At 34.4% G+C, this 19,928-nt stretch overlaps 1 protein-coding gene across 3 annotated transcripts in view; it reads right to left on the bottom strand.

Annotated features, from left to right (window-relative positions):
* The window catches only part of LOC149846992 (histone acetyltransferase of the MYST family 1-like), a 62,859-nt gene extending 59,992 nt beyond the window's left edge, over positions 1-2,867 (bottom strand). For all 3 annotated transcript variants that reach the window (XM_089996730.1, XM_089996731.1, XM_089996732.1), the window contains exon 1: positions 2,543-2,867. In XM_089996730.1, coding sequence (XP_089852856.1) covers positions 2,543-2,834 — 292 coding nt within the window. In that variant the 5' untranslated portion in view covers positions 2,835-2,867. The remainder of the gene's footprint in view (positions 1-2,542) is intronic.
* Between the last annotated feature and the right edge of the window lie 17,061 nt (positions 2,868-19,928).

Genomic DNA, 19,928 nt, shown 5'->3' with positions numbered 1-19,928 from the left:
GTTCTAATAGATTTAGAATCTTTATTGGTTCAACATCTTTCTTTGTGAGATGCTCCCACAGATGCCATATTTTTGTCTTCTCTTCCTTTGAACTTGGGGCAAAATGGCCTAATATGACACTGTTCTCCATAATTATGACAAATCAAAATAGTTCCTTTTTTGTCATTATATCTAAGTTTTTCTATTGTAAAGCTTTAAAAAATTGAGTGGTTTATAAACATTTGTATTGGCACCCGGTCTTGAGACGGCCAACACATCATCATTTGTCTCCTTAGATTCGGACATACATATAAGTCTTGTCTCCTAGATGCATAATTAAGCCAAGACTTCAAGTAAGTGACGAGGAGTTTCCCTATAAATAATATTGACCCAAACTTGTTCAAATTTGGGTCCAAGTCCTCTAAAATTTTGAAAATGTTGTTCCTCGTACTTGTATTTTTTTGTTCTTAAGCATCTCTTGGACAAGTTTAGTCAAATGATCCCAAAGACTCTTGCGGGTACTATAGTATTCTCTCACAGTCTTATCACCTTGTTTGCAATTGTGTACATTGTCTTTGAGATTCCATTTGTGTGCCACATCTTTTTAGGTATATATTTGTCTAATATATTCCCAAGCCTCATCGGCTCTTTCAAATTCAAGAATATTGGAGCAAGGCTACTCATGCATACTACCCATAAAGAGGAAAAGAACTATGGCATGGCTTACTTCTCACTCTTTATAGGCTTTTTTTTGTAATCAATCATAGCCTTTTCTTTTTCAATCCCCTAAAGGCTTTCTTCTTTGGATCCATCATCGACTACAATAGCCAATTTTGTAAGAATTGGTTGTAGTTCCAATGCGGATCCATCAATAAAATGCCATAATCTTTACCTATGAGAATTTTTTCACTGCTGCAGGCCACCTGTTGTAGGTTTTCCCATCAAATTCGATGGGAACAACCATTGCAATTTCATTATCGGCCATGGTGGAGGAAAGAATAGAGATAAGAATGAGAAAAAACAGGAAGAGAAAAAAAATAGGAAAAAGTATTGAAGTTTGATGGCGCACTTTTTGAGGCATCGAACCAACGAACCAATGCTCTACTAATCTCATGAATCTCCTCTTCAAGCTTTTTCCCAAGAGCACCGAAAGCTTTGATACAATGTAATACAACAAGTGCACAAATACGATGTCACAAAGTGGCTACAAATGTGCACACACAAGAACACAAGCCTCTAATGGGCCAAATACAAAGAACAACCAAGGAACAAGACACAAACTCTCAAAAGAGAGCAAGAGCACAAGTAAAATAATAAAAGATTTATTGCAATATGCCTTACAACAAGCATAGATAATACAAGAGATGGAGTGCCTTTATATAGGCACTCCCATGCATAAAGGGGACCAGCTCCCAATCAGTTGTCAGTTGCCAGCTCAACTGCAACTGTCAGCTGTCAGAATCAAAAGAGAAATAAAAAAACAAAAAAAACTGAAAATAGAAAACTCTCCATTCCCTAGTGGGCTGACTCCTATTACAACATGAAATGACTGAAATACCCTTGATGGATATTTAAGTTTACATACCTAGTGAACTGTGTGTGTGTGTGTATATATATATATATATATATATATATATATATATATATATATATATATATATATATATATATATATATATATATATATATATATATATAAAATGCAAATGAATACAAATGGCATATACACACAATACATTTTATCAGATATATACCAGATTGGTTAGATCTGATATAAAGACTGAAAGAATAAAAGGGAAGGAACACAAAAAAAAGGGAGGGATCCAAAGGGAGAGAGAAAAGATTTACCACCCGAAGGGCACATCAAGATCTATAAGAACATGCAGGGAAGAAATCCGATCAATCGGTCAGGTACCATACACGATCTTTGAACAGACATAACAGCCTCACATGCTCGTACATGTGATGAAATAGCAAGTCTCATCCCTGAATAGTGCTTACCAGAAGGACACTGTGCATTTGATCAATATTCCAGTGTTTTGAAACATATCCACACTCACAACTTAAGTAAATAAGTGCAGCCTCGCCGCTTCCAATGCCAATAATGAATAATTCAATTGTTTCAAGAAGAAATCCCGTTATGAGAGTTGCTCGACCTCAGAGACTAACCCTCCTGCCGATTATTTAATTGAAATCCATGAACAAAATCAACGTCGACGGAAACACTAGAGAAGCAAAGGATAAGATACAAGAACATGCAAACAATAACACACATGTATAGAAAGACGAAATCTATTGTTGGTGTCAAACAAAGTACTGGCAAATCGAAACTCACGGAACCGATTTTGTATTTCCCGAATTTCCCAAAACGAATTAAACCCTAGAAGACGAGCACCAGCTATGCAAACCCTATAAACAAAAGGGAAAAAAATCCAAGTGGAGTGGGACGTAAAAACGATAGAGAAAATGAATTCACCAAACAAACCCAATAGTAAGAATTACTGGACACAGAAACCCTAGAAACGGAAAAGAATGAAGCAGGAAATGGGAGAGGAGTACCGACATTCGGTGTAGTGGACGTAGTACTCGTAGTCGTTTGGCCCGCCCCCGTGCAACTTCCGGCGCTCGATGACCTTGACGGGGTGGAACTTGCTCTCCCTCCACCGGCACAACACCCGCGTCCCGACCTCGAGCGGCGCCACGCCGGCCTTCCGACGCTGCACCCTGACATTCTCCGCCTCCAGCGCTCCTACGCCGTCAGTGGCGGTGCCCGCCGCCGCCTCCTCCCTCACCGGCTTCCCGTTGCAGGAGGCGCCGCCACCGCCTCTCTCCGAATTGGCGTCGACCGAACCCATGGTTCTGCAAAACGGAGGAACAGAGGAAGGAGAGTTCCCTTATTTATAGCTTCCTAAAAGATTTTTTGATATTGCAACTCCCAATTGAGTGTAAAGATCAAGACAAGTAAGTATATTTCCGCCACGTGTGCATTTCTGTGTCGGTGGTACTAAACGTGTCAAAAAGGATGGGATACGGACCGGATCACGGGTGATCGAAATCCAAATCCATTTTTGAAGCAGCAAATCCGGACCTAAGCCTCAATTCCAATTAGATCCGATGTAGTATAAGTAAATCCGGGTCCTTATTCTAAACGGCGATATACTTGATCCAGCAAAAAAAGAAAGTTGAAAACATGTGTTTTATGTCTAAAAGGCACAAATAGAATGGATTTCCTCCGGATATGAATATGGATCCAGAAAAAATCGATCCAAATTCAAGAAGAGTGTGACCTTGTTATAGTATTAAGCCCGAATCCGGTGGAGGCTGAGAAACACATTTGGATTATATTTTGAATTCATGTCCGGAAATAATGTGTCGACTTTGCAAAAGTTTAAAGAAAATTTCCATTTAGTGGCAAAACTTTTATACCTAATTTCAAATATGGCCAACCTGTTTAGAATTTCTTGATATGGGCAATGGGTTCTTGAAAGACCTTAGGTTAACATCAATTACCATGAAACTACTTTCTAGTTGTACTATCTTGTATGTGACCACGTTAAATTTAAAACTATTTTCAGATTTTGATTGTTTATATTATTAATTTAAGATAAAAAAGTAATATACTTTTAAGAATGTGAAGTTTCCAGTTATACTATCTTACATGTGATCTCCTTAAATTAAAAACTAACTTAAATCTTACTCTTTCTTTGGATGAGTATATAAATAGTTGTCCTATTTACCAACAAGAGCTCCCCTTGTCTGCCAGGAGCAGTTTGTGCATGTCACCTTGTGCTGAAAAGTTGCAAGTTCGAGCCCCAAATGGTATGATTGCATAACTGGTTGGGGTTTGCCTAATCCCAGCTTTCGCTATTGAAGAAATAATGTTTATACTTATTTTAAGTAGCATGTCTGATCCTTTTGTTTTTATTTTTTTAACAGTCTTTCATAAATTTAAGGAGAAATCACAATCTTTTTGGATTTCTTTTTGAAATTTGACGTAAATGGCATTAATTTGTATTACAAATACTATAACTAATTACAAACTAGAAAATATAACAAACGAAAATTGATCTTAGTGTATGGCAAAAATGACACGTTTTCTGAACTGCCTTGAAACTTTTTAAATTTGTCTTTTCACAAAAATCGCAAATACTATTATTTTTATGACCATTTTAGCTTTTGCACCTATCATTTTTTTAGCAAATTTTCTTTATCTCCATCAGAAACGCCTTAATCACACATATTTTTTGTGAATTTAGTAAATTTTTTATGCAAGGTAGCTCAACTATTTACGAGTTTCTTTGTTCGAGTTTAAAAAAAAAATACAGTTTTTTTATGCATATTTCTAAATTATTTACGTGAAGTAACTAAGGTATTTGCTATATTTGATATGTTTTTAACTTCGAGTTTAACAAAAATCGTAGAGATTTTATGAATTTAAGATTTTTTTATACAAAGTAACTTAGGTATTTGCGATGTTTTGATGTTCGAGTTTAAAAAAAAGTTCACTCGCTCCTATTTTATGTGAATTTTATAAATTTTTTATGCGAGGTAACTCAAGTATTTATAATGTTTATAGGAAAGAATTTGTAGCGCATTCTTTCTTGTCAAAAGGGAAGGGCTTGGGTTTATTCGCTTAAGTTACCTCACAAATATGTGCGAGATTTTGAGGTTCGGGTTTAAAATAATATTCGCTTGCATATATTTTATAAGAACTTGGTAAATTTTGTATGCAAGATAACTCAACTATTTGTCAAGTTTGAAAGTTAGAGTTTAAAATAAAGTTTGATCGTACTTATTTTATTTGAATTCATAAATTATTTATACAAGGTAACTCAAGTATTTGCGATGTCGGCGATTTGAGTTAAAAAATAAATTTGCAGATTTTTTATGCGATGTTATTATATTTTTTATGTGAGGTAACTTAAGGGAAGAAACCCAAGTCATTCTCTTTTGACAAGAAATAATGCATTACAAAATCTTCCATATAAACCTTGCAAATACATGAGTTACCTTGCACAAAAAAATTTCAAAATTCGTATAAAATATGTGCGAGAGGACTTTCTTTTAAACTCGAACCTCCAAACATTGCAAATACTTGAGTTACTTCATATAAAAATCTGCAAAATTTCTTTTAACTTGAATTGAGAAACATAGCAAGTATCGCAAATACCTCAGTTACTTCGCATAAAAAAAATGCATATAAAAAAGCTGCACAAAAAATTTTAAACTTGAACTGAAGAACATATCAAATATAACAAATACCTGAGTTACTTTACATAAAAAATTTAGAATTATGAATAAAAAATTGTTAATTTTTTTTAAACTCGAATTAAGAAACCTCATAGATACTTGAGTTATCTCACATAAAAAATTTACTAAATTCGCATAAAATACATGTGGCTAAGGCGTTTCTGGTTGGGACAACGAAAATTTACATAAGGAGGAAATTCGCAAAAAAAATGATAGGTGAGAAGGCTAAAATGGTTTTAAAAATTGCAACATTTGCAATTTTGAACAACTAACAAAAATGTGACATTTTTTGATACGATCATTTTTTGCATAACAAATATGGCCATTTTATTATTTTCTTGATAGTTTTGCCGATTTGTTTGATTAAAATTATGGTCCTTGATTTTCTTAGAAGAACTTACAAAGTGCATGTTTTTTCTAGGAGACAACTTACATGGTGTTTTAATTTTTCAGGCAACCATTTATATAGTGGCTGACTTTTTTCAAAGACGGCTTAGATAATGCTTGATTTCTTTCTGTGATACTTTCATAGTGTCTTATTTTTGTAGGCAACAACTTAGACAAGTGATTTGAAAAAAGCTTGTAGCTTGTAAGGTGACAAAAAGGTAAAATCATGAAGGAAAAAAATCAAGTGGTTAAACTTAATATATTTTGAGTAGTGGATTGGTAATGTTTGACACTAAATGTTTCCAAAAGTGAGTGCCATCTACATCATTGTGAGCTTCTTTTTTAAAAAATACTAATAGACCATATCAGGACTCATCATATTAGTTATCCATCCAGAACTTGATATTTGGGAATAATAATTTGAAGAATTGAAACAATTATTTAAGAATACAAAATAATCATATATTAATATATAGAAGCTTTAGCTAGTAAAATGTTGAAATATCTAGATGTATAAACTACAATTGCTGATCAATTTCAATAAATCATATATGAATAACAAATTTAATAACTATCATAATGGATAAAAAATTATAATTAAAAGTTGATATAGTCAAAGAGTTGCATAGAAGCTAACTGCTCATAAGCAAAATAAAAGTAGTTCAACATGAAAAATGAAAAACACCAACATTTACTTTGATCTAAACAAATTGTAAGCACCCAATAACATTAAGATTACAACCTTCTATATAAATTGTTTTCGACTATCTAAATTAAACTTATCTTCTTCAAGTGGAAATTTAAAGCATGTAACATGATTTGTTGATGGCAAAGCATTCTCAGAAAAATATATGAACAACCTAAACACTTCTCTGTTCTTCAAGCCCATTGACTGCAATATGGTTGAATTTCAACATATTGCATTGTCAAATTTCTTTTTTCGAATGATCTAGACATATAAAAAACTTGAAAAGTCCACTAGTTTTCAAACTTTGCTATCTTTTTCAATTTAAGCACATTACTTTCATCCTCAAACATAGACCATGTTGTTAGCTTTAAACATAAAATTACTCAGTTAACTAAATATTTTCTGTAAATATATTTTGTTTTTTATGCTTACTGTTATCTTTATCTTCTTGATCAAATCACCAACTCAGCAACCAATAATCTTGCATGCTTGGTCATTGAACATTGTAATGGCCATTTCATCAACAATAGCATCCTTAATTGGAAGCTGCAATTGAAACAAAAGAAAATTGAAATGTAAGACTCACAACATGATATATATTAAACTCAAAATGAACAATTTAGATTTACCACCTGGCTGGTGAGATGACTCCACAATGGTTGCAAGTTCCTTTCATGATTTGACACTATTAGCCTGCTTTCTTATTGCAAGTTGTATGCACATAATACCAGGGCATGCTATTGAAGCCAATATATTGAACCTCTCACCGTATTTTATACAGTGTAGCCTAAAAAGATGTGGATTGCAATATCACAACAAATTGTACACAAAACGATTAGATATTCAAATAGATCTTAAGCATTTAGATACTATACATAGTTATCTGATTGTGATTTACTGGCACCAATATATATATATATACATATATATATATATATATATATATATATATATATATATATATATATATATAGGTTTAACATAAGCAATCAATGAGGTAGATCGAGTGCCAAGTAGATTTGTAGGGGTTGCTAACAAATAACTTTGTCTTAACTTCTTAAGAGTAGACGATTCAAGCTTGGTAACTTCATAAATGATTTATTGCAAATTTAGCCGTAGAATGAACATGAGCAACAAAATCATATAAAACATTAAGAGTATAAAGAAACATTTAAAGGGTATAATATGAGAAATGAAACTATACAAAGGACTAAAAATACCAATAGATACTTTTACAGATTAATATGTAAAAGTGCTTGTGAGTGTCATAGACACTCTTAGCTTCTTCTATTTATGGGTCAACAGAAGGAACTCTGATATCTGAATAAGTAACTATCAAACATATGAAATAAAACAAATGTATATATAAATGTTATTATTTAACAATATAAAGTATGAATGGTAAAATAATAAATAAAAATAATATTCATATAAATACTTTGTAACTTTCAATGTTATTAACAATAAGATTTAAGGCCTTGAGCAAAGTTCTATGTTGTTAAAGGGGTTCATAGAACAAAGTTCATCTCAAAATGTCACTGCAACAATAGTGCATTTACATATCATAAATTGTAAGAGCATGGGAAAAAGATAGTTTCTTTCTATCAAAGTTTGTACAAATTATTTATCTTACTTATCACCCATCAAAGTGAAATCACTTGTTTTAACCATTTCATATAGATTATTTCTTCTTTAATGAATGATGGATTCAACTTGTATTACAAAATTGATAACATCTACTTGAAATGAAATAAAGTTAGTAAAAAAATATGGGGTGCATAGAACAAAGTTCATCTCACAATGTCACTTCAATAATATTGCAATTGCATATCATTCATCTTAAGAGCATGAGAAAAAGACAATTCTTTCCTATCGAAGTTTGTATCATCCATCAAAGTGAAATATCTTGTTTTAGCAATTCCATCCAAATTATTTCTTCTTTATTGAATGATCAATTCAACTTTAAAAGTGTTGTAGGATCAATGCAATGAGCACTACATGGGGGGTGAATAGTGCTTTTAATCTTCGTTTTTGAATATTAAAAGAATTTGAATACTGCAAAGCAATCACACACAAAGAACACAAAAATTATATCATGGTTCAGTCTTTCAGACCTACATCCAGTACCCAAGCAAAACCTGTTTGAGATTTCCACTATCACACTTTGATCTTGTGTCACTACAAGATCAAACAGACAAAAACCGGTCCCACTTTCAACAACAACCCTGCTGAAAGCAAACTTCTGATTTAAACCAAGGCGACTTTGTCTTTTTACAGAAAGATTGAAATAACCAACTTACAATAAACCTACAAGCATTTCTTATCAATGAAAATTGAGTGGAATAGGCTTCTAAGGCTGCTGAAATACTTAACTCACAATTTCACTAACTCACAAAAAGAATTGAAGTGAAAAACTATAGTGAATATACCGAGTGAGTGAGAAAATGAATACTTGAATGAATATGTGTGAAAAACAAAGAATTTGATCTTTCAAATCAATGTAATTTGATTCAATTCAATTATTTTGTGTGTATATCACACTCCTATTTATAGTTGAGGAATTTCATACATTGGTGGTACGAAAGAGTGTCAAAACAGTCAGTGTTGAACGGTGAAATCGTTTAAAAAACTGAAAAGTCACACATTTTAAAAGTTTCAGAAAACGTCTATATTAGTCAACCAGAATAGTTATTAGTCAACTGAAATCAAATATTAGCAGATTGACAGTTAAAGTTGGTTGACTATTGTGTCTAACCGAATAGATTTAAATTCAGTTTTTTGAAACTTAGTCGACTAAAGAAAAGTTATTCAGCTGATGAAAATCATCAGTAGACTGAAAAAAACTTTTAGTCAACTCCAACTAAATTTTCCAAAAATCGTACATTTTGTCCGGTCGACTAAGAGTCCATTAGTCGACTAATCAAAAAGTTGACATTTTTTTTTGAGAAACTGACCCAAAAAATCGATCGACTAATGGATCTATTGGTCGACTGATAAACCTGAAAATATGGGTAAAGAGATTTCTAAAATGATTTTTGCCAATGGTTCTTTTAGAATTTTTTTTCTTAAGTATTTTTAGATGAAATGCAAGTAAGATATGCAATCAAAGTAAGGATCTTACAAGAATCGAAGACTTTTAAAGAGATTTCCATTTGCACACTTGTCTTAACAGATTCTTCAACGAATTCTTCAATTCTTCTTATCTTTCTTCATTGCCTTAGCTAAAATTCAGTTGTTCCAGTTGTTCATCATCAAAATCTTGTACTTGAATTGTCGTGTACAACTTCCTTGTCTTGACATACTCTTCCTTTTTTATGATGACAAACTAGTCACAGATAAGCATTGATAAACAGATAGAAAACTTACTCTCCCTATCAATATATTGTCAAAACATAAGAAGTTAGCATAATATCAACATTGTTAACACATATTGTTTTTCTTCTCCCCCTTTGTCATGATCAAAAGGAGTAGGTCAAATCAGAGTATAAAAAAAAATGCAGATACAAGTTCAAAATATTACAACCCCAAAAAATTTGTATCAAAGCAATATCAGTAAAGAAAGTTCAAGAGAAGTGTTGCTTAATCATCTCCTTGATTTCAGCTATATCAAACTAAATAGATAAAAGTTGTTGAGTAATATCCTCACAAAATATATGTTGTTGAAGTTCTAAAGCTTCAATGTGTTTCAGAATTTCATCATCTTTTCCAGTATAGAATTTCTTCATTTTGCCTTAAGATGGAGGCGCTATAGGAGATGGTGATGGTTCAGGAGATATAGGAGATCTAGAGGATGAAGGTACTAGATAGGAAAGTTTCATTCATTTAAAAATAGTTTCATCAAATATTTCTTTTTGAGAAACAAACTTTTCATTATTCAGAGAAACTTTGAAATATTTAAAGATTCGGGTAAGGATACACCCATACGGAAGAAAAGGTTTTTGTTTCCATAATATATTAAAAAAGACGTGTGCCCAATTTGCAGATATATTTTCAAATAAGACATATAGAGCAATAGAAATATCAGTTGAAAAATAATCAAAAGATCATGCTTTAGGGAGGACATTATGAGCAAGAATTGTTCCTGCAATTCGAGTGCGAGGTTGAAGGTTCATACTTTTGAAAGGAGGACAATAAGGAGTGCCTGGAAGTAGAATATTTTCAAAAATATTTCCATCATTAAGGTTAATGGAATTGAAAAGAGTTTCCAAAGCTTAAACATCAATAATTTGTCCAAGGAGTTTGGAATCAAACTCGATTTCAACATCTCTAAGGAGAGAGGAAAGAAAACTGGTATCGTGATCTATTAGGAAATTTGTGTAAAACAAATGGATCAATAAAAGATAATAATCATGATCGAAAGAAGCATAAAAAAAATATGAAATCCCTATAAATAATGCCTCGAGATCATATCTTGAATAAACGTGAAAAAGAATACTTCTAACAGATAAGATGGGAAGGGCAAAAATAGAGCCAAATGTGTCATAAAGAAGATGATTTCTAAGGAGGTTAAGAGAGAATCCATGTCGAACCTTGGCTGTTGGTGTGGATGAGGGAGGGGAAGCATGTCCGGAGGCAGTTTTCTCATGAAGCATCATCGTCAAGAAAGATGAGACAAAGAAGATGACACCTGCAGAAGATGGCATTGCCGCAGTAAAGGATGGGACACTGTGAGGAATTCGGCGTTGTAGTGGCAACGTCCAGCGCTACAGACGTTATCCGACACTGCAGAGGTTGTTTGGTGCGGCAAAGATGGTCTGGCGAGTGAAAAAAAAAGTGTCACCGATTCACCGAGGGTTTTTAGAAGAGGGGAAGAGGCAATAGAAAAAAGGAAAAGCGGGTTCGGCTACTGCAGAAGACAAAGAAACACGCATGCGGGTTTCTCGGAAGATAACTTTAAACATATAAGTTATCGGGTCCCTCTAAAAAATAAATAACTGACTATCGGTCGACTAATCGTCAAATGTGAGTCGACTGAAAAGTTCAATTTTAAGTTTTTTTCAAGTAAAACAAAGATTTCAAAAACAAATTATAAGTCAAGTAATGAGTAAATGCCTAGTTATCTTCTAATTCTCATAAAATCTTTGTTTTTGAGTGGTTCAGTAAAGATGTCGACATGTTGTGCATCTGTGGGTATAAAATTTAAAGAAATATCACCTTTTAAAACATGATCTCGTAAAAATTGATGTCTCACTTCAATATGCTTAGTTCTTGAGTGTTGAACATGATTTTTCGAAAGATTTATAGCACTAGTTTTATCACAATAAATTATTTTTGTGGAGTAATTGAAACCGAAATCTCTTAAAGTTTGCTTCATCCATAGTATTTGTGAACACGCTAAACTAGCCGCTATATATTCTGCTTCAGTAGTTGAGAGTGATACTGAATTTTGCTTTTTATTAAACCAAGAGACTAAGGAATGTCCTAGGAAATGACAAGTTTCACTAATACTCTTGCGATCATATTTGTTCTAGCAAAATTTGCATCACTATATGAAACTAAATCGAAGGAAGATGATTTCGGGTAAAACAAACAAAAGTCTGAAGTATCTTTCAAGTATCAAAGAATTTGTTTTACAACAATTAAGTGAGATTCTTTCGATTTAGCTTGAAATCTAGCACACATACAAACACTAAACATTATAGCAAATTGACTAACAATTAAGTATAATAGAGATCCAATCATACCTCTGTAGAGCTTAGTATCTACAATTTTAACAGCTTCATCTAATGCAAGATAGGTGGTTGTGCTCATAGGATTTTTTCTTGATTTAGAAGAGTTTGTGTCAAATCTTTTAAGAAGTTCTTTTGTATACTTGGATTGGTTGATGAAGATTCCTTCTTCAGTTTGCTTTATTTGAAGTGCAAGGAAGTAGTCCAATTCACCCATCAAGCTCATTTCAACCTCTTCCTGCATAACTTTAGCAAAATCTTTGCAAAGTAAATCATTAGTAGAACCAAATATTATATCATCAAGATAAATTTGTATAATAAGAATATCTAATTTTATATTTTTAATAAAAAGAGTGAAGTCTACTAAACCTATAGAAAAGCCAGATTTTTCTAGAAAACTTTGTAGTCTTTCATACCATGCTTTTGGTGCTTATTTGAGTATGTACAAAGTTCTTTTTAATTTATAGTCTCTTTCTAGATATTTCTCATCTTCAACGCTTGGAGGTTGTTCTACATAAACTTCTTCATTTATGTATCCATTCAAAAATGCACTCTTAACATCAATTTGGTATAACTTAAAATTCATGTAACTAGCAAAAACAAGCATCATTCGAATTGACTCCACTCGAGCCACTGGTGTAAAGGTTTTATCAAAATCTATGCCTTCTTCTTGGTTATAGCCTTATGCTACTAGACTTGCTTTGTTTCGAATGACTTTGTAGTTCTCGTCCAGCTCATTCCAGAAGACCCATCTCATTTCAATTATCGGATGATCCTTTGGTCTATCAATTAGATCTCATACATCTTTCTGAGAGAATTGGTTAAGTTCTTCAGACATGGCCAAAAGCCAACATTCATCATCACAAGATTCCTTGATATTCTTTGGTTCTATTTTTGATATGAAAGCAAATTTTGCAAAATATTCTTCCAATTGCCTTCTAGTTTGGACACCACTCTTTATTTCTCCAATAATCTGGTCATGTGGATGATTAGAAAGTTCTTTCCAAACTGATGAAAGATGAATGTTTTCTTGTGAAGTGCTTTCTATCAAAGGTTCTCCTTGAAGTATGATTTTTTCTTCTTCGCTTAGAGGTATAACATGCTCACAATTATCATTAAATACAATATGTAACGACTCTTCACTGCAAGAAGTTTTTTTTATTAAAAACACGATAAGCTTTGCTTATAGAAGAATATCCAAGAAATATTGCTTCGTGTCATTTTGAATCAAACTTATCAAGATTATCTTTGGTATTTAACGAGAAGCATTTACTATAAAAAAAAGTTAAAATACGAGATCTTTGGTATATGATCATAATACAATTCAAAACATGTTTTATGTAAAAATGGTCAAATAAGAATGCGGTTTAAAATATAATATGTTGTATTTACTGCATCTGCCTAAAAGTATTTTGGTAAATTTTTATGTTGAAGCATGTTTCTAGCACATTCTTGCAATGTTTTATTCTTTCTTTCAATAAGTCCATTTTGGGGAGCTGCTCTAGCAAAAAAAAAAGTTTTACGATATTTTATGTAAATCACAGACCTTTAGAAAAGATTTATTTTTAAATTCTCCCCCATGATCACTACAAATAGTAATAATAGAGGTAGATTTTTTATTTGTAATTCTTCTACAAAGTTTAGAAAATCCAGGAAAAGCATTATTTTTATTTTTCAGAAAAATCAATGAAGTAAAACGTGAATAATCATCTAGTATAACAAAAGCATATTTGCTATCATTCAAGCTTTGAACTCTAGATGGTCCAAATAGATCTAAATGTAAAAGTTTGAGAGGAAAATTTGTTGAAATTATATCTTATGCTTTAAAAGAACTCTTGATTTGTTTACCCATTTGGCAAGTATGACATAAATGATTCTTTTTATATGATATTCTAGGTAGGCCTTTAACAAGATCATTCTTGAATAACTTGAAAATTATTTTAAAGTTAACATGTGCAAGTTTCTTGTGTCATAACCATTGAATTTCATTTGAAACAATAAGACATTTTTATTTGAAGGTGAGTAACTCATCAAGATAAAGTTCATATACATCGTTCCTTCTTTTTCCTTTAAAGATGATCTTTTTCCAACAAGAATCATAAATTAAGTTCAAAAGAAACGAGAAAACCTTTGTCACATAATTGATTAATATATAACAAATTATGCAATAATCCATCTATTAAAACAAATTTTTTTATCAAGGGAAATTTTGGATTACCAATATTACCAATACCGATAACTTTTCCCTTACTATTGTCACCAAAGGTGACAGTTCCTCTATCCTTACTTTGAAGGGTGAAAAATAAATCGGGTCTTCCAGTCATATGTTTGCAACAACCGTTGTCCAAGATCCACGTGTTCCTTATTTTGTGTACCTACGATAAAATTAGCAGATAAAACATTTGACCCCTTTTTATATTCGGGTCCTTGAGAGTTAGTCTTAGGAACCCAAATATATTTGGATTTTGGTTTTCTTTGAGAATAATTACTCTTTCTATCATAAAATGATTTAGCATTTTTAGAATGATAAGATGAATAATCATATCTAGGCTTATATCCATTGGAAGTACCACGGTGTGATATGTTTCTACCATGATATACATGTCTAGAAAGCTGAGTTCTTTGAACCAATGATTGAGAATTTTGACTTTGATTCTTTACCACATAGTTTGGTCTATTTTGAGTATAAAAAAAACTATATCTTAATCCAGTTTTGTTAACTTAGCAACTTTGAGAACCAAAAAGTTTTTCTAGATTTTCTTGACCATTAGTGAACTTAGTTACTATAGAGAGAAGATCATTAGATTTTTCTTTCAAACTAGATATCTCTTCTTGTAAGACATTGGTTTCAATGCCAATTTCTTTTATCTTAGATGCTTGGGAAAGTTTTCCTTCTTGAGATCTTTCATCTCTTGAACTAATAAATTGTTTTTAGAGTCAATAGTCAAATTTTTTGTTTTCACCTCTTTGTTTTCAGAACTTACACTCTTAAATTTAGCGTATAAATCATTAAAAGCTTTTAATAAGTCATCATAATTAAATTGACTTACCGAGTCTTCTTATGCTGTAAAGCATATGTTGGTGACTTCTTTATTTGATTCTTCATCAAAAGAAGAGTCACTTTCATCCAAACTTGCTGAAAATGCCTTTTTCTTCTTGAATTTGTCCTTAGGCTTGATTTTAAGAAGATGACAATCACTTTTGTTATGTTCAGCCTTTTTGCAATTGAAACACTTAACTTCATCGGGATTTAATGGTTCATTTTTTTTTACCTTTCTTTGGAATCTATCATTTTTGATGAATCTGTTGAATTGCCTAGTGATAAGGGCAATATCTTCATCTGAATCTTTAGAGTCTGAAGTGGCTTTGAATGTAAGAGATTTTTTCTTTGGTTCTTCTTCTTGTCTATCTTAAAGTTGAGCTTCATATGCCATCAAATTACCTACTAAATCTTCAAGAGAAAGGGTGTTTAAATCATTGGCCTCCTTTATTTTTGTGGTCTTTCTCCCCCATTTAGGAGTTAAACACCTCAGGACTTTTCTAACTAAATCTACTTTCGAATATTCGTTCCCAAGGGACTTAAGAGTATTAGCAATATTGGTCATTCTAGTTATCATGTTAGAAATTGACTCATTTTGCTTCATTTTAAATAACTCAAATTTATGAAATAAAGAGGTAATTTTAGATTATTTTACCTTTGACGCATCTTCATAAGTCACGAGAAGAGTATGTCAAATTTCATTTGTAATAGAACATTGAGAGATATGATTGGACTCTACTTTGACAATGACACAATATAGCGCATTCATAGCTTTGGCGTTGAGTGAAACAGTCTTCTTTGTTTCATCGGTCCATAAGCCAAAATCAGTTGATGGTGCTTGATACCTTTTCAAAACGACTCTCCAAATTTCAAGATCCATAGATTATAGAAATATTCTCATTCTTACATTCCAATAGCCATACTTTGTTCCGTCAAAGAGAGGAGGACGAACTGATGAGCATCCTTCTTTGTGCTCAGAAGACGATGTTGTTGTCATGCTAGATGATGGTAAGAACAAAAAATAGCAAACATCTTTCTGATACCAAATAAAAGTGTTGTACGATCGATGCAACGAGCACTAGAGAGGGGGGTGAATAGTGCTTTTAATCTCCGCCTTTGAAATTTGAAAGAATTTGAATACTGCAAAGCAATCACACATAAAGAACAAATTTTTTTTTCTTGGTTCGGTCTTTCAGACCTACATTGAGTCCCCAAGCAAAACCCGCTCGAGATTTTCATTATCACACTTGTGTCACCACAAGATCAAACAGACCAAAACCGGTCCCACTTTTATCACAACCTTGCTGAAAGCAAACTTCTCCTTTAAGCCAAGGAAACTTTGTCCTTTTACAGAAAAATCGAAATAACCCACTTACAATTAACCTATGAGTCTTTCTTATGAATGCAAATTGAGTGAAATAGGCTTCCAATGCTGCTGAAATACTCAACTCACAATTTCACTAACTCACAAAAAGAATTTGAGTAAAAAACTAGAGTGGAAATACCCAATGAGTGAGAAAATGAATACTTGAATGAATATGAGTAAAAAACAAAGATTTTGATCTTTCAAATCTTTGTAATTTGATTCAATTCAATCATTTTGAGTGTAGATCATACTCTTATTTATAGTTGAGGAATTTCATATGTTGGTGGTACGAAAGGGTGTCAAAACAGTCAGTTTTGAACGGTCAAATCATTTAAAAAACTAAAAAGTTGCACCTTTTAAAAGTTTCAGAAAACAGTTATATTAGTCGACTAGAATAGTTATTAGTCAATTGAAATCAAATATTTGCACACTTGTCTTCATAGATTCTTCAATGAATTCTTCAATTCTTTTTATCTTTCATCATTTCCTTAGTTAAAATTCAGTTGTTCCAGTTGTTCATCATCAAAATCTTGTACTTGAACTATCGTGTACATCTTATTTGTTTTAATATTCTCTCCCTTTTTTATGATGACAAACTAGTCACAGATGGAGCATCGATAAACAGATAAAAAACTTACTCTCCCTATCAACATGTTGTCAAAACATAAGAAGATAGCATAATATCAACATTGTTAACTCATATTGTTTTTCTTCTCATGAATATTGTTTTTCTTCTCTCCCTTTGTCATGTTAAAAAGGAGTAGGTTGAGTTGGAGTATAAAAAAAGATGCAGATTCAAGTTCAAAATATTACAACCCCCCAAAAAATGTATCAAAGCAATATCAGAGGGATATGCCTACGTCATGGTCGCCACAGCACGTCATCGGTGGAGGGTTGTGGTCGCAGAGTTGCAGGTAACCGATCGATCATTGACCTGGGGCAATATGGTTCGTCAGTTACTGGTCGATCATCGATGGCATCATTAAACTCCTTTTACCCCTCTTCTCAGTTTACCTTTGTCGATGGGCAAGGGGGTTCTTCGTCGTCGGTGAATGGCGATGGCGATGGCGGAGTAATCGTGGGGCGACAGACTTTGAAAGGTGGCCCTTTCATTGACCATTTTCCCCTTTACCATCGGGCTTGATGGGGGTCTGCTGTCGCCAGAAGGACAGAGGGCTAGTGGGGGTCTTCGACGCCAACAATTTTTTGGCCTTCCACTGGTGACTGTCGGTGGCGGCAGTTGTCATGGGTCGCCTGAAGAGCAACATGGATCACTGTGGGGGCAGATGGGCAGTTTCACCAGCCTTGCTATCGGGTGGATGATCGCCAACTCACAGTCGCACCGACAACATCTGATGATGAGCAGTAGCCATGTCTGCATGGCGCCATGCCGGAGGTCGTCGACTCCGGTGAGGTTCTTCAAATCTCGCTAATGCGAGCGACAATTTTTGGTTTTCTGATTTTTTCAAAAACTGAAATTGTTTAGTGATTTGTTTAACCCTAACGAGTTTTGCCTTTTTAACGGGGTCGTACAGAGTATTTATGTTCGATAATGGGTCTGATCCATACCCATATGAGTGGATTGGGTCGACCTAAAATCGGGTCCTGCGGATCTCCAGACTAGATCCAAACCCATATGGTTATCGGGTTTGGGTCTGATCCGGTGAGGCCCGGGTCCTGTGTGGATCAGGTCCTGAGTGGACTGGGTCAGACCCAGATCCAGTTTTAGATCGAGCCAAACCCAGATATAGTTCAAGTCTGGATCTCATCTTGATGACTCAGATTTAGTTTTGGATCGGGTCAGACCCAAATTCAATTTGGATCTAGTCAGACCCAAAACCTATTTGAATCGATAACAGGGTCCAAACATTGTTTTCATCAGAACCAGATCAGGGACCGATACGACCTTTTCTGGGACTGGTTTGAAGCCGTTTTGATTGGTTCCTCCAAGTTTTTCACCGGTTCTTAAAAGCTAAGACCCGATTTTCATAAATATATGAAGATAGAGGGATTTTGGCATACAGTTATAGGGTTTTATGAACTTTTGTTCATACTTGGCACCAATTTATATGGTTTAGAACCGGTTCAGACCCTTGGATGATCGTTTCAGGGGTGTTTTCAGACCAGTTCCATCTTGAGGACCCCAAGTTTTACATATTTGAGCTTATTTTTGTTATTTTTCATGCATTTTATTTGTGATTGTGCATGCATTATGTATGACTGATATTTGAATCAAGGATAGGGAAATAACTTAGTGAATTCATGTTACCAAAGTAACTAGATGCAAGTATATTGTCAATTTTGTTTCTGTTATACAGTTTTATTCAATATTAATGTTGTACTTAAATTCATGAAACAGCGAAGCGACCCAAAGGGAGTTTCATCATGTTTGGAATTTAAGTAGGGCAAAATAAAGCAAGTGTAATAAGATACATTGTGCATGTGTATCCAAAGGTGCCATGTGTTTATAAAACCCCCAAAAAATATGACTTGGATTCGGGTCGGATCCAGACCCGACCCAGACTTAATGGAGGCACTGCCTCCCTCGTGCATTTTAAAGACACCGAGCAGGAGAGGGGTTACAAAACCCCTTCCCCTCTTTGCTCTCTCGTTTCTCTCTCGATCGACCTCCCCTACCGATCTTGCATTCGATGAGCACGTCCACCAACATCCCACCACCGACGACCCTCCTTCCCCCTTGCAAGCTCTTCGATGACCTCCAGGTACGCACCCTTTCCCCTCATTCTTCTTCTTATGCCGCCTCCTCTTTTCTTTTCTCCTTCCTTCCATCGACAGGGAGAGGCAAAAGCCTCTTTCTGTCGATCTTTTATGGTAAGGAAGGATCGTTTGGCAGAGGCTTTAGCCCCTACCAGTTTGTCGACAGGTTGGCAGGGGTAAAACCTCTAATGTCTGTGAGAAGAGTTTCGACAGGGGGTTTTAGGGCCTCTGCCTGCACTTTTGTCTTCACAAGAGAGGGTCGATACCCCTCTTTGTCTCACAAGGAGGGTCAAGCCCCTCTATGTTTCCCTATTTAGGTGCGCAGAGGAGGGTCTGACCCTCCCTGTCTCTGTTTATCGCAAAGAGGGGCTCGAGCCCTCTCTGTCTTTGATCATCGCAGGGAAGGGCTTGACTCTCTCTTCCTTCGTAGTACGTAGGAGGGGTCGAGCTCCCTCCTTACTCCCTCTGATTTTAGGGAAGGGTCGAGCCCCCACCATGCTCCTTGTCCTCCTTGCGATCGAGCGAGGGGTCAAACCCCTCCCTGCACCATCTTTAGCAGGGGAGGGGCCCATCCTCCTCCCTGCTCCCTGTTACTGCAGGATAGGAGGTCAAGCCCCTCTCTGATCTCCTTTTTCCGGCAGAGGAGGGGTAAAGCCCCTCCCTACAACTCTGTTGTTCAGAGGAGGGGTCGAGCCCCTCCTTCCTCTTTCTTCTTTTCCGCCAGGCAGAGGCTTCGTGCCTATTCAGCTGGCAAAGGCGAAGCCCTTTGCCTCCCCCTTTGTGACTAACAGGCATGGGCCTAGCCCCTGCCTTTTTGCTTTCCGGCTAGCA

The sequence above is a fragment of the Nuphar pumila genome, chromosome 2, assembly GCF_984573655.1.
Source record: "Nuphar pumila chromosome 2, dmNupPumi1.hap1.1, whole genome shotgun sequence".
In the NCBI taxonomy this organism is placed as follows: Eukaryota; Viridiplantae; Streptophyta; class Magnoliopsida; order Nymphaeales; family Nymphaeaceae; genus Nuphar; species Nuphar pumila.
The sequence above is the reverse complement of the archived record's forward strand: the minus strand, read 5'-3'. Positions and strand labels throughout refer to the sequence as shown.